The 16,379-nt window shown below is 38.5% G+C and overlaps 1 protein-coding gene across 3 annotated transcripts in view; it reads right to left on the bottom strand.

Moving 5' to 3' along the window:
* The window catches only part of WDR41 (WD repeat domain 41), a 44,269-nt gene extending 31,830 nt beyond the window's left edge, over positions 1-12,439 (bottom strand). For 2 of the 3 annotated variants that reach the window (XM_042804421.1, XM_042804420.1), the window contains exons 1-7: positions 12,199-12,439; positions 8,295-8,410; positions 4,762-4,810; positions 2,805-2,936; positions 2,374-2,436; positions 1,778-1,889; positions 354-416 (exon numbers count right to left, since the gene is read on the bottom strand). In XM_042804421.1, coding sequence (XP_042660355.1) covers positions 354-416; positions 1,778-1,889; positions 2,374-2,436; positions 2,805-2,936; positions 4,762-4,810; positions 8,295-8,410; positions 12,199-12,249 — 586 coding nt within the window. In that variant the 5' untranslated portion in view covers positions 12,250-12,439. The remainder of the gene's footprint in view (positions 1-353; positions 417-1,777; positions 1,890-2,373; positions 2,437-2,804; positions 2,937-4,761; positions 4,811-8,294; positions 8,411-12,198) is intronic. The other variant, XM_033009046.2, reaches the window with a different exon arrangement.
* Positions 12,440-16,379: the final 3,940 nt, after the last annotated feature.

Below are 16,379 nucleotides of genomic sequence, written 5' to 3'. Positions count from 1 at the left end.
ACAGAGGCTCTAGAGAAGCCTAGTATCTGACAGCTCAGATAATGAGTTCCAGGCCTTCTCCAGAAGGACAAATGCAGATCGCCATAATTGGATCTGGACAGGTGGCAGTAACAGTAATAACAATAACAAAGAATGCAGAAAAGTTCTGTCATGCAGACCTCAACAGAATTCCTGAATGAGATTAGTATTGTCTGCCTCTGTGTCAAATAAGAGAAAAAGGAAAAATGTTGCTGAACACACTAACACCATTTACTTTTCCTACACAATTCCAGAAGCATGCTCTTTACACATATCTCTGATAAGCAGCTGTCATAGGGGAACGTGAGCAATTAACAGAAATGCAACATACTCACTTAGCTCTTTGCCAACAGCTGCCGCAACACAATTTTTAGGCAATTCAACCAAAGCACTGATACCTTTGAAAACATACAGGAGACAAGGGAGAAAATTATATTGGCCACAAGAAAACACAGCAAACTTAACTCCTTATTAATTAATTTCTTCATAATCTCCCTTCCACTTACAAGTTATTACCAAAACAAAAGCATATTGCCTGAAGTGAAAGTTAAACAGCATTGGAAGAGAACTGATTAGGTCAGATGAAGGCAGAATCAGGAGTTCTGGTCCTGAATTCAGCAGAATTCTGAATGTCAAACTTGAGGTGAAGCTGAGAATCAGTAATTTTCTCATTTTAAATAGAGTTAAAATGTTTACGTCCTACCACTGAACAACATTAAAGACACTGTGGTAGTTATCGAGACTCTAAACATATGCAGTACCTAAGTTATTAGATACTGATACTACCACAGTATGCATGGTACTAAAACATCGTGCAGAGCCAGCTGAAGAAGAACAGGGTACAAGATAAAATGTCCAGCTTACTGTTACTTTGCTTCATCCTGCACAGAATTCCCCCAGGCTGTGTTGCCACACCATTAAAAGAAAATTCCCCAAGGAATAGACAATTTGTCTCTTACCTCACAAAGGATGCAAGAGATTAGGAGGAAAGAGAGGGCCCATGCTGCACATCCCATTGACCCCTTGTACAAAAGTTTCAATAACACTTCACGCTAAGCACTACAGCACACCACTTCCAACTGGTATTTGGCATGATACTTCATATTGAACCAAAAGAAGAACCCTCAAAGATTCAGAAGGTTTTGTCTACTACTCTATTCTATGACAAAAAGAAGGAAAATACTGGTTCCAACTTTGAATTTGATTCACAGCTTCATAGGTATCTTTGTAAAGTATGGCAATAATATGCAACCATTTCTATGCATGGACAGATAACATATAAACTTAATATAAAAGTATGATTGACATCAAGATCTAATTACATTTACTGTATTTCTCTCAAAACCTGCATTTTCTATATCAAAAATACTGACTCAATAATAAAAAGAAATCTTTACTGCTTTACTGCTAGAAAGCTTTAAGAATAATACAACTCCCGATCTTTCACATACAAAAACAGCCAAAGGATCTGGTCCACACTACAGCAAACATGTATAAATCAGAATCCAAGGTCTAGCTGTGAGTCCAAGCTAATGTACAGTTACTGAGATTTAACATAGTTTAAAATTCACACAGCATAGGAGATTAAAAGCAGGCTTATTCTGAAACGATTAAGTCTGACATTTAAAAAAATAGAGTGGCTCTAATACATAATGTTATCATTAGAATTAAAGAGAATTTGCCAAGTTGGTTTTGCATCATTATACAGATCCATTCTACTTGCACTTTAACAGCTATAATGAGTCATTTACATTTTTACCTGCATCAGTAAGATGACTGGTCTTACACAAGAGATCTAATTTTTGGTTCCAAACACATAGATCACTCCCTCCAGACAACCATACATCCAGTCTTTGAAGAACTGTCAAACACTGCAGAACAAAAATCAGATATATGTCCCCTGCAAAAGTTCTACAGGGAATTTCTTAGTGAAATGATCATGAGCTTTAGCTAGATAAAGCTGTAGGTACCATGAAACACAGTATTAACTTTCCTGAGAAATACAGATTTAATTGCATACGTGTTACATTTTTCCATCAACAATGCAAAAACTGATTTTTCAGTGATTCTTTTCTACTATTAGCATTCAAGAACTAGTTTAACTGTAGGCTGCCTTTTCAAGCACAGTAACAAGCCAAGCCATAAAACGACCTTTATTCTACATCCTTTCAAAAAGAAAGTTGAGTGATTAAGAGTTCCAAAAACAAATTAAGAATTGTGCCCACTTCTCAGACACTGTTCTTAAACCAAACACTGCTGTTCACTTTGACACACCTGCTCATATAGCCCATGAGGCATACATAACATATTCTTGCATACAACAAAACAGACACACCTAGGGTTTCCTCAGCTTACCTTTACAGTTGAATGGAAACAGGACACTTTCTGAACCTGTCTGCCACTAGTGCAGTCCCAAACCTGACTTTATTCATTAAGGAAATTGAAAGGTTTTTATATATTATAAATGTAACTTCTGTGTTTGTAACTAAATGACAGATTGTGAATTAGGTATGCAGAGACTTGGTCTTCTAAACCCTGATTGTCTTTTCAATATTTGGCCAAAATGACATCATAATAAAGGTCTGTTATGAATGTATTTTTAAGGCACAGATAGCATCTACTTATGAGCAACAACTAGTAAAATCCTAGCATAATCCAATTATACCTACTGGATATTATCAGCCAAAAAATTCAACCAACCTGCAGCCTGTCTCAATGCTACCTTTAAAAGCAAAAACCAGCAAAAAGGCCATAGAAATTTGATTCCTCTCCAGATCTAAGGATACAATAACTGTTCTATCAGCTGATGCTGATAAAATCAAATGTTTTCGTTCTTCAGAAGCATCTGATGAAGAAAATGGTGCTATAGCTGTAATTTTGTGTGTGTGTCCATGAAGTTCAGAAAGTTTTTCTCCAGTCTGAAAAATAAAAGCATGGAAAACCAAGAGTAAAATCTGAAAAATGCCTACTGTAGCATACGACATAGGTAACAAATTACTTCTGAAAGCACAAATTTTCAAGTCTAAAAATCTCCCTTTCTAAAGTAATTTATGGATTTACTTCTTACTACCTTCAATACTGTTCAAGATCTTACCCAGAATTAAATAACATATTAAGTGTAAAGGAGTAGTACATAACAAAAATTACTCTAAGAGCAAAAAAACCTCTAGAAGCCCTTAAGACCTAAGTTCCACATTAAACTAATTTTATTTTAATACAAATATTGGCCATTCACCCTTTTTAACTGATATTACAGTAATTCAGATTTGTTGACAAACCATCTCTTAAAAAAGTAATTTTTTTATTTTAATGATTGGAAAAACTTGACCTATATTTATGGTAAACACAGTACTGGCAATTTCCTGGCAGCTTTATTTAGTGTGTACACTATCTATAGCTCCAAGCTGGTGATTCAGATAACTGCAGCTACTTCTGCTCTGTTTAGTTATGATGGCAAAACCCTACAAACAAACATGCAGAAGCGTACTTGAATTTTAAACATGCAGTTAAAATACAGGGTAGTTGTAACTGTATACTTCTTTACACTTGTGGGTTAAGTTTTTAAATTAAAGCTACAAAATATTTGCTTTAATAAAAACATTTCAAAAATCCTACACAAGTAGGAAATGGAACTCAGTTCCTAAGCTGGATATCTACATGAGTTTTACACTCACAAACTGGTCAGACACTGAGTATATCTATGCACATACATGGTCTTGAAAATTCAGAAACTATTTCCTTTTCCAAAACAAAGAATTATAAAAGGCCTGCCACAACAGCAAAGTGCTAACTGAAACTGCTCAAAAGAGAGGAAAAGTTTCAAGTTCTCCCTTCCATATTTTAAAGTTATGCCACCATGTCACACAAATTTTTCAGGTTTCTAAAGAAAGGTTAGAGTCTGAGATTTCTTTCTTCCTTGATTTTAATATTCGATACAGTTTAGACAGCAAAGTCTATCTCCCTTTTAGGTCTCTTATTGAACAATCTCACTGGTATATCAGACCTCCTTAACACAGGTCTAATGCTCATCCCTTCCCTATAATTTTGTCAGTGATACAGAGACACAGAGCAGAAGAGCAGAACAGTGGGTATCACACTCGGAGAGCACTAATTCCACAATAAAACTCAAGTCTTAGTAAGGTTTTTGATAGTTATAAGAAGATTTTTATCACAGCAAGCAATTAACGCCTTGCTTCTGCACTGCAGGACATGTTTAACTTCCACTGGCTTTGGTGTCTTTCCAATATAGACTTGTGTTAGCTCACCACTTAGTCTAATCAGTTATACTACAAATAGATATTGGTAATAGAACCACTGAATTGTACTTAAGGGTATATATAAATCCTGGTAGGACTGGGACCTTGCTATGTATTTGCTGAGTTACTAGTCAACACTTCAGTGTTTACAGCAAACATTTTAAAAGAATTAAAGCCACAAGTTTATACACACTTCTTCTTTTCACATCATCATTTCATCTCAAATGTCTCTAAAATCACTATGTCTTACCATAACATTCTAACTTCTAAAACTTCCTGTTCTCTCAAGGTACACACTTTTACTCGCCTAGCTCACTTTTGTAAACCAAGATTTTACAGACTCCCTCCAATTTTACATTTTCAAACAGTAGCTCTGCAGCAATTTCTATTTATTCTGCTTTTTCGCTACTAAACATTCTAACTCCTCTCTCCAACTTCGACCCTCTCCAGAGCATACAAGCTACCCCCCCTCCAAAAAAGAGCTAACCTGAGCATTCCATAGAAATATGATTCCATCATCTCCTGCAGATGCAAACCTGAAATGAAAAAAAAAAAAAAAAACAAAAAACAAACAAACAAAAAAAAAAAAACTGTGAAAACATCATTATAGCACAATGTACAGAAAGGCAGTAAACAACTATGTAAGAACTATGTACAAGAAAGTCATGAAGAACAGAGGTTACATCATTTCTGAATTTTTTTCTGTTAGCAACTGTGGATGGTTTCATTAACCATATACATGTCCTTTCTTTTAGACTCTGCAATTACAATGTTTGTGAAACTTGCTAACAGAATGTTTTCAGGCATAAAGCGACAGAGATTTTTTTCCCCTCTTTCTTCCACATATCCTCCTGTTTTATTCTATTATAGTATATAAAAAAAATGCAAGCTGTACTTTCTTCATATCTCTATTTTATAACCAATCAAGCCGCTCCTTTAAAAAGATCAGAGCAAAAAAAATCTTGCATGCACACTTCTGATAACATTAATGTTTTATCTTTCATTATCTTTTAGGTCTATTATACCTTGTTATATCACAACATCTGGAACTTAAAATGGTAACATTTTCTCAACTCAGCAATAACCTTTTAAATTCCAGTTCTTTTCTTGAGTAATATTGGAGCTGTGTGCCACTTGAACAAAATACTGGGAAAAAAACTGGTGGTTGAAAAAAGGCATGAGTGTAATTAATCAACAAAGAAGTTCAATAGACTGCTGTTTTGTGTATTTTCTTCCTCATCTTCTCACTAGGATTTCTGTTTAAATATAAAGGTTTACTGTAGAGTCAGTTATCCTACAGTTACATTCTGTTCACCGAGATGGCAATTCAAGGGTCGTGTGGTTCTTTCCCAGTTATGATCACCATCATCTATAACATTGTATGTGTCCTGAAGGAGCAAGGAATGGTCAAATGAGCAACAAAAAAAGCTATTATTAAAATGTGTTATGAACTGTTTAGCTTAATGTGTCAAATGCTACAATATTACATGCAGTTTTATCTTAGTCCACTTTTTGGAAGACTCCTGCTGAGGTTTAGCCTTCTTTAGTGATCTTCCAATCAATATGACCCTTACTTCATGTTCAAAAAGTACAAGAGAAAAGAAAAAAACAAAGCCTTCTGTTACATTTATACAGGATTTATTTAGTATCTTCAAAAACCAATCTGAGAAAATTTTCCACTCACTGGTTTTAGCTGAGCCACTGAGAAAACAAGAAAATCCTTCTGCAAAATTCTCAATAAGATGATATTATCTAAAGACCTGAAGCGTGAAACTCGGCTTACAATAGTTGACAAAAAGCACACAGTGGAATAGATGCAGAAAATAAATAAAAACATTTCAGAAGCTGAGTAACAATACTAAATTTACTGAAAAGAATCAAGTGAAAAATATTATCAGCTGTTTAACAATCCAGAAACTACCATATTCATGATAAATAAAACCTCAGAATTACTGTCCAGTGAAGCAACTCTATTAAACTCCTCAAACTCCCAAGATATTAACCAGCTACATAACTTACAAAATAGCATATGGATAAGGAGTAGCCTATCTTCAATGTGGCCATACAGGCTTTAGTTTTACACTGATTATCGTTCATTTAGCTTCAGTGATTTATCTGCTATCATACAATGAAGTCCCAAATGGTAAAAGATTTATTTGCATCAGACAGTGCGTGCAATCTAAGATTAAAGATCAATTATAATTATTGAGTATGTGTTTTGGGAAAAATGCACTTTGAGGGAAGTACATTTCTATACTTGTACATTTTCATACAAGCACAAGTATTTTCATAACTTGTCTGGGAAAAAAAAGGACTGAAAAAAACCCAACCAGATTCTTCTGTTTTTATATGAACCTTCTGGTGGATTATTATAATGTAGAAATACTAATTTTATCGTAATACATAGAACCTGTCTGATATATATATATATAGATAGATATAGATATAGATATATATATGTGTGTGTGTGTGTGTGTGTGTATATCAGAATATATACTTAGGACATTGAGAATGAAAACTAACAAGCTAAAAATTCTCCATGGAGTCTTCTGTGAAATTTTTATATAGATGTATATTTACAAAATTATTAGAAAATAAGATTCTCCAGGCACTCCAAACTTGGAAGAGACCACCTGCCCAATTAGCATGCAAGGGGAAGGAGAGAACTCTTCTTTGTAAAACACCTGCTGTACACTGCAAGGATATACTAAACTCTTACCCATGTTAACTTGTGTAGTGAATTGATAAATATATTAGAAGTCCCCTTCTGTGCCTAATCCATACAAGATCTAAATTACTAGAGCTTCTTAACAGAGAAACTCTTGCCTATTACTTATCTTCTTAGTTCTAAAAGTTTTCTATTTAATTCTCCACATCAGCCATGAGTCACTACACTTATTATCGACAAAAGGTTTCACAACCTTACTGTTATAGCAGATAAATAATTCCTCTCTTGAAGGATTAAGTTAAATTAGAGAATGTGCAAGGCTAATTTAGATGAAGCTAGGATAGAAGTCAGGTCATAATGCAAAACTATCATAATTCATTCTCTCAGTCACACTTCCAAAGTAACAATGGTAAATGTAGTGACTTCTTCTCTGCTTTATAACAAGTTTTCCAGTTTTTAGATAACTCTGTCCTCAGAGTTCACAATAAAGTTGGACTTAGCTCCAAGGAACTAAGAACAGAATAGATAAAGTTTGTCAGGGAATATACCAAAAAAAAGTCCACAAAGCTAAAAATTGGAAGAGAGAAACAAAGGAACTGCCAGGTTTCAGACAAAAATACAGCAAGTTGAACAGGATCAAACTGGAGGAGATATGTAACGCAAAGATTAGTCATATGTTGAATTTTACTAAGTAGTCATTCTAAAGAAAGTGGTGAAAAATTCAAAATTTGAGAAGGTCAGAAAAAAGTTGCATTAACTGAGGCTCAATTGAATTAAGCACCAGAGTTTCAGAAGAAAGAATAACAAAAGTTTAGAAAAAAAGGAACAGCAACATTCAATATTGTTGAGAATGTCATGTGTGACTACTACAGGTTATCTCCAGGAGTCTATTACATTCTTCTGTAGAACCAAAAGGTGAAACAACAGCTGTCCTCAATTCAAAAACAAAACACACATACATCCACTCAGAAGAGAAGCAGACACTACTGCATATTGTTCTGTGAAAAACAGTGTGCGCATGTACAGAAGGGAACATTCAAACCAAGAACAGCCTGAAAAAAAACTGAATTAGCTAAAGGCATTTCTTTCAAACAAATTAATTTGTATCAAGAAACACAATTCCATCACCATTATATTCTCATGAAAGTGTAACTTAAGTGAGAAGCCAAAAGATGTAGTAACATACCAAGAAAAGGGAGTGTTCATCCCTTGTCTTTTTTAACTACAGGCTTTTTCTGCCCTCCCCCACTAAAAATAAAAAGAGAGGATTTAAAACATTACTAGATTTTCATAAATATTCTCTGATGTATTACCAAGGAGGCAGTGAAGTAATTTGAAATGAAATTTCATACCTGCAGTCATCTATTTGCACTAGAAATCGTACTATATCTTGATGACCTTTCAACACAAGGAGCTCTGTGTAGGGATTCTGTATTTGTTCTTCACCAATTGTCTGTACAGATGATTTCTAAAATTAATAAAAAATTGAATGAAAATTTATTTTGTACTGACAGTATTATTTTCATCGTGTCTTTGTAATGTCTAACAATCTACACACAGACTCATGTGTGAATGCATAGTTATATTTGAAGTTAAATTTTCTGAAATATCATTTAACCTTAATGAAAATCATTACAGAAGATCATTTCTTATTCTTTAAAGTAAATAATATCTTTCTATAGCATGTATTAAACTACAATACAGCATTTTCTGTTTAACAAAAACATTTCATACTGCTTTAATCACTGATACACCAAGATGAACACGCAGTTTAGGCACAAGCTGTCATATGAAGCCAGCTTCATGACTCAATTCCCCATACATTCAGTTTTTCATTAAATTACCTCTTCCGAGAGGTCTGTGAACCTCTTATATCTTTCATCTATTGTTCAATTTTAAAATTCTCTATAAAGATGACATATTTAAAATAAATAACAATAAATGCTATTCTATTACAAAATATATAAATAATCCATTGGGACTCTATTCACAAAATACTAAAGCAAACCACTTAAAAAAACATAGAGAACAATTAATCATTTTATAGAACAGCATCTGCAATTACCCCCAACTAGACTATTAACTAAAAGAACAATCAATCACTCAGAGCAAGCTGATCACCAGGCAGAGTCAATAAAATATTGCATAGGACTTCATTTTCAAGGCATGATAGTTCTGCTAATAGGTCTTCTACATTCTGGAACAACTTGCTGTTAGACATTATTTGAAAAAAAAAAAAAAAATCTACATATCTCAGTAGTAAATCAGTGACAGCACTCTCCTCCTTCTAGATTTATTTTACACAACAGTCAACATCATCTTACTTCCAGGACTGTCTCTTCACTGAGGACTTCAACAGAACCTACACTGTAAAACAGTAATTACTGAACACTGTACAACACACAGTATACATGACAGGTAATCCTATGTGAAAGACAAACATATCCTCAGAAGCTTCAATATTTTCTGGCAGGAATAATAAATTATTTTCTATCACTTCCATATAGGTACTATGATACTATTCTTTAGAAGTTAAGAATGACAAAGTTAATAAATAGGGAAAGAAATGTGTGTTTATTTTTAAAATGAAGAGATTGTCAAAATGCTAGTTCATGTGATTTTATCTTGGTTTTGTGCTATCTGATGCATTTCATGAAGCAACTGTTCCTCATTTTATGCAATTATGTAAGAATAGCAGTTCCCATTTAAAATAATGCAAGTAGAGTCTGCATGGTTATAAAGATAAGTTGGACAAATATGGAAACTTGGGAGTTCAACTGTCAAAAGCTAATCAAAACACTCCTTAAAAAAAAAAAAAAAAAAAAGAGAGAGAGTTCTAAAAATCCTAAGCAAATCTCAGCATCACTGGATGACATCAGCAATACTGTAATCAGGAGACTTCCATTTTTATTTACCAATAGAAACACACATTCAGAAATCAACTGCAACACCACTTTGAAAAAGTCCGAATTTGTAACATTAACATCATAATTCTATATTCTGTTGCTCTTCCTATTCAGTATAGGACAGTGATACTCCTTTTGAACAATGTGCCCAGTCTTATTTTTTCTTAATTCTGACATTGTCTGTGAATATTGAAAGGTACAGTGCTGATGAAGTGATACAGATAACAACAAAATAACAGTTTTTCCCCCAGTACTGTCATACAAAAAGCTATGCTCTCTTCTGATCATCATTAATATTGACTGAAGTGTTGGGTTATGTGTGTCTTCTTTCTCTGAAGAAATCTATTTCTGACATAAACTATTAATTGAACTCTCTTGTAGCTACACCAAATTTTTAGGAGAGAAAGCTAGATGCTGATGCTAACAGAACATATTCCCAACTTGCATGTTTTTATGCAGGACCTGTAAGTATCATTACGATAACCAGTAAAAAAATGCAACATTCATCTCAGTTTCAGAACTTCCTATAACCCCCCCAGTCTGAAACATTTAAAAGTGAGATTTTCCAAAGCGATTCAAAAATATGGATACAAGGGTACACAGACATACTTATGTATGTATCACGGAGCATGATAAATTAGCTTATATGGACCATTATGCTACTGCAGGTAGACTGCTCCCATTACAAGAGCCACCCTGCTTAATACATAAACCATGGCCATCAACTGAAAAGATTCAGGAGGGTAAGTCTACATGATCTTCAGTTCCATAGTAAAAAGAGAAATAGGTAAGGAGGGAGAAATTTACATTTCAAAAATTTATGACAGTTTTGCCAGATGCTTTCTCTATTCACCCAGTGCAATGTCACTCTTAATAGGTGTGGCTTTTTCATGACTGACTGAAGCCATAGCACACAAAACAAACACCCTAAGTCCATAGCCCACACACTGCTATCGGCTTCCTTAAGAGTTGTACAGAGAGAATTAACGGTTATGAAGATGACCTTTAGATGAAACATTGTTACATAATGGGGGGGGGGGGGGAAGCCAAAACAAACAAACAAACAAACAAAAAACCCACATAAATAGTTTAGCGACTAACCCTTATCAACATTTGTTATCCAGTTCTTTCACTGAGAAGCAAAACCATCACCACCATTCAGCAAACCAGTGGTAGCAATGGGCAATGGGAACAGAAGTCCCATGGATCGGGTTTAGACAATCTATGCATGGAAGTATGGAAGAACTGGACCACATCTTGACACACACTCATGCTTTTTTTAAAATCACAGTATAACTATACCATAGCCAGAGTTTAGACTTTGCAGAAGGACACACGCTAATGTTGTTTCCTAGCATGTCTTATAGAGCTGTTGCATATTACCATCTTTCTTTTAAAAACAACTGCATGCAAACCTGCTAAATATGACTGCAATACAACCAGTATTTTGAGTGATGACAAAGGTCATAGGCATTCCCATACATCATCATTCCAAACTGGTAGACTTCAATTCCCACCAAAGTAACTACTGGCATTTGAAAGCAATCATGATACTGTCATGACTTGCTCATGTACAGCTGCGGAATTACTTCCTCATATTTGTCTAGATTACAAAAGCACTAGGCGTAAGGAGCCCAATAATAGTGTTTACTCTTGTTAAATCCAGGCTGAGAACTTCAGCAGAGTCTTAGGGACAAGCCCCAGTAATCTCTCTCTCAAATGTGGTAAAACTCTTTCCGAGTAAGGCAGCAGGAAGGATGACAAGTGTTTGGTGCACTACACAGGCCTACTTTATTTTACGGATAAGAAACTAAGAAGAAATGCTAGAAGACTACAACAAACTAAAAGTGGGCCACATAAATAATAAGTTACTACCGATAATTTACACTATCGACCTGGGAGCTCCGAGGGCAGGACTATGTATGTTTGCAAGCTGCAGAACATATCCCCCACTTGAGGAGGACGCGCTGAACAGGAGGGAGGAAGCCGGGACACTCCTGACAGGGACGGCTCCCCAGGCCCTTCAGGTCCTGGGCAAGCTCAGACTGGGGGGGTGTTGCTGTTTGCTTTTGCCTTTTTCCCCCCTCTATCGACGCTTGTAGCCCTTCCAAGCAGCCAGAAAATCTCACAGGCTGCTAACTAGCCCCGAGGGCGCCCTGCCCGCAGCGCCCCGCGCGGAGCCCAGCCGCGCTGCCCCGGGACAGCAGACCCGCCCCGACGGTAAGGCCCCCGTCCAGCACCCCCGTCCTCACGGCGCTCCCCCCCGGACCCAAAGCTCCCCACGGCACTCCACCGGCGCTCCCCGTCCCCAACGGCCCTAACCCCGCCTCCCGCCGCTCGGCCCCCTTACCTCCGCCAGGCTCTGCGGCTCCCGGCCGCCGCCGATCAACCACCGCAGCATCTGGAGCGGCGGCGCCTCCGCCCCGCCGCGGGCGGGTCGCTAACGGCAGCAGGCCGGTCGCTAACGGCAGCGGGCCGGTCGCTAACGGCAGCGGGCCAGCCCCCCGGCGGCACCGGCCGGATGGCCGGGACGGGCGCTCCTGCTGAGGGAGAGGCCTCCTCAATCGAGGTCCGAGCGGAGACCAGCCCTCCAGAGGGCGGGGCCAAGAAGGGCCCCGAGCAGTCGATCACCGAGCGGGTGCCGCGCCGCCGCCGCCGCGGGGGGCGCTGTGAGGGGCGCTGTGAGGGGGCGGCGGTGTGGCGGGAGGCGGGAGGCGGGAGGCGGGAAGCGGGCGGTGGCGGCGGGAGCTTTGGGCTGGGTCAAATCAGTTTGTGGGCGAATTATGCAGTTTAACTGCCAGGCGCGTTAATTCCGCCTAACGGACAAATAAAATGTTTGCTAGCTTTTTACTTGCTGCCTTCCGATTTCAGAGGAAACTTATGCTACAACTAAAGAATAATTATTAACATTTTACTGTGACTGTCTTACCTGCTTCCTGAAGCAAACGACCACCAACATTTTCTGTATATAACAGATTTCTTCTGTCTGTGACTACTTTCATTCTCCTTCAGTGAACCTCCTTTAGGTCTGCGATGCCCTTGTCAGGATGGAGTAACAAATACTGTACAAATATACCGCCTTCAAAATGAGGCGAAATTACGGCCTCACAGTCCTGCTCCTCTGTCCCTAACGCAATGATCTTGGCAGCCTTTTTGAATTTTATGTGCCCATGGAGCAAGATCACAAAACCCAACCTAGAAGACCACACAAATGCCATTCTTGAACAGAGTTAGGTAACAAAGAAACCCATAACATATATAAACATGTCCAACAGTCACTGCTCTGTACATCCGAATCTACACACTTCACCTGTCCTGTTGCCACCCACATTGTTTCAGAGAATCAACACCACACAATATCATGAGACATACCTGAAATTTCCCAAATTCCTAGAGCAGGAGATAATGGTGGTTTGCTAAAACCTGAACTTTGAATAGTGAGCAACCTGTGTGTGGAAATCATAGGATGAATCCTAGGTCTAGGATTAAATGCCACTGTAGTGACATAAGTTTAACAAGTATTGGCAGCATGCAACCTAAGTATTGCCATTTATTAACTACTGTGAATTTTTTGCACCTCCTCAGCAAACTAAAGTTGATGACAGCCATAAACCAGTTTTAAAGCAGATGTTTACTCCTACTTTAGCATACTCCTGCTTTTCCACTTCAGTTCAATTGTGCTAGATTCCCAGCTCAGAGGTGCTGTTCCTGCCGACTAAGGGCACAGCCAGTGGGATTACTTTGTGCATGCAGATACTTCTGCCAGGGTTTCCATGGTAATATTTTGTCATCACCAATCTGCTCTTCAGCAGTCTTCCTAAATAATTTGATATCTTCTCCGAACTGGCAAATGTTGACTCATTTTATTGCATTTCATTTATTGGAAGGAAGGACTGCACAGGATAACACTACTTACACTTGTATGACCTGTAATCCTCAAATACAGTATCCATAGTGATACCTCCAGAAATGTTGAAAAGAGAGGGAAGAGCATTTACTACACCAGATGTGGGGTACAGGGAATGCTGCTTACTCAGGTTAGCAACAGGAGTAAGGATCTTATTTCTTCTTTAATGCAGTGAGGAAAATACACTGCTTGACTTTACCTCTCCTGCCATACCTCCTTATTTTAACCTATTCTGCTTATCGCAATTTACATATCTGAAAGACAGGATAGTAAAGATGCAGTGCAGTACTACACCAAACAGCATCGCTATAAATACAGAGCTTTGACATTCATGGCAGCATCTGGAAGCTGTAGGTGTTCTCCTGTCTTTGTAAAGACTGTATTGGAATGTGTTCTTCAGAACTGGATCTGGAAATGCACCAGGGTCCTGCATGGTGAATATGGAGCCTTGCATGCCTTTGATAGTGTATTGGGTTTGCGTGGTAAGGTTTTGGTATCAGGGGGGCAGCAGGGGTGGCTTCTGTAAGAAGATGCCAGAAGCTGCCCCCATGTCTGACAGAGCCAATGCAGCCAGCTCCAAGATGGACCCACTGCTGGCCAAAGCTGAGCCCATCAGCGACAGTGGTAGTGACTCTGCGTTAACATACTTAAGAAGAGAAAAAAACCTGTTGCACAACAGCAGCCAGGAGAGACAAGTGAGAATATGTGAGAGGAACAACTCTGCAGACATCAAGGTCAGTGCAGAAGGAAGTGGAGGAGGTGCTCCAGACACTGGAGCACAGATTCCCCTGCAGCCCCTGGTGAAAACCGTGGTGAGGCAGGCTGTGCCACTGCAGCCCAGGGAGGTCTGTGGTGGAGCAGATCCCCACCTGCAGCCCGGGAAGGACCCCACGCTGGAGCAGGTGGATGTGCCTGAAGGAGACTGTGACCTCACTGAACCAGGCTCCTGGCAGGACCTGTGGACCTGTGGAGAGGAGCCCATGGTGGAGCAGGTTTGCTGTCAACACTAGTGACCCTGTGGGGGAACCACGCTGGAGAAGTCTGTTCCTGAAAGGCTGCACCCCATGGAAAGGTCTTGTGCTGGACCAGTTTGTGAACAACTGTAGCCCGTGGGAAGGATTTACATTGGAGAAATTAATGGACGGCTGTCTCCCATGGGAAGGACCCCATACTGGAGCAGGGGAAGAGTGTGAGAAGTCCTCTCTGAGGAGGAAGGAGCAACAGAGACGTGTGATGAGCTTGCTGCAACTACCATTCCCACCTCCCTGTGCCTCAGGGGAGAAGAGATAGAGTGTCACAGTCATATGTGGCATTTTAATTTTCCCATCATGTTATCCCTGAAATAATCATTAACAATAAGAAGTTTTCTGCACAATTATCTGCAGTCTTATTACTAAACTACATAATGCCATAGTTTACTGTAGGCATCAAGACACAAAACAAATGGACTAGTTTGTTTGCTGCATATATGTATGCATAGGTACCTGCATGTATACACACACATACAAAACACACAGGTATAGATCTGTGTAGCTAACATATGTACAACAGAATTTAATTTTATATAGGAGAGAGAAAAGCTAATTAATGCACTGATGTTGCTTCCCTGTTTACAAATTGCTGAAGCCTATTACAGTTTCCTCAACTTACACAAGTCAAATTTTTCTATAGATTATATTCATTAAATAGAGTAACTAGGAACAAGTAAACAGTTTACAGTCAGTCTTATTTTAAGAATTACTTGGAGATATTTTTACAAAAAAGGTACTAGAAAATGTTATTTTAAAGGCGACTTGTCTAAATCAGGCTATATACGTTTGAGATATAGTTAGCTGTGATTCAGTTTCAAAATTTATTCATTTTCCCAGACAGTATTTTCCCTTATGTGTAATAAATATATAAGTTGAAAAGTGCCTGAAAGGATTTCACACTCTGCCAGAAACAAATACAGTCCAAAACACTTTACCTATTAAAGAAACAGAGTTAGAAGCAGAGTAGTCCAGCTAACAGATGACATTTCAATGGACAGCATACGTTATACACCTCCAACAACAACATATGCGCCTTAAAAATCCATTTCACTGTTCCTTATATTCAAGGATGGTTAAATCCACCCCCTTGGGAAATGGCTAACCTTTCATTCTCCAGGTCAAGTGAGTGATACAAATGTTCAGACATGTGTTATCCCTGCAGAGAAGTTATTCATTTCAACCTGTAGGCCCTCTTAGAAGCAAGACATGGCCTTGGGTGATGAGGGATAACACAGCTGAGCATCACTTGCATCATTCTGGTGCTTGAGACCACACTGTCTAACCAGCTCACTTAGTGACTAAAAGTGATGAAAGGTACTGAAAAGAAACTAGGCCCTATGGGCCATTTTGCCATCTCAAGGTTACTGTGGTAGACCTGCAACATGCCACCACGGCAACCCGGGGGCATTCCTTCAAGGATTCAATGCATTTTGTCACATCACCACCTCTCTTGCAGCTAACCACCAGCATATAGAGGTTTAGGAGGGGGGCAGGAGATCATCCAGCAGTACCATCTGAGCACATTGAGTTCCCCCTCCTGGCCTGAGTCCAGGTTGTGCTAGACCTGGGATATTATCTTGATTTAGGGAGCCT

This window comes from Tyto alba, unplaced genomic scaffold, assembly GCF_018691265.1.
Source record: "Tyto alba isolate M040663 unplaced genomic scaffold, T.alba_DEE_v4.0 Super-Scaffold_42, whole genome shotgun sequence".
Lineage (NCBI taxonomy): Eukaryota > Metazoa > Chordata > Aves > Strigiformes > Tytonidae > Tyto > Tyto alba.
The sequence above is the reverse complement of the archived record's forward strand: the minus strand, read 5'-3'. Positions and strand labels throughout refer to the sequence as shown.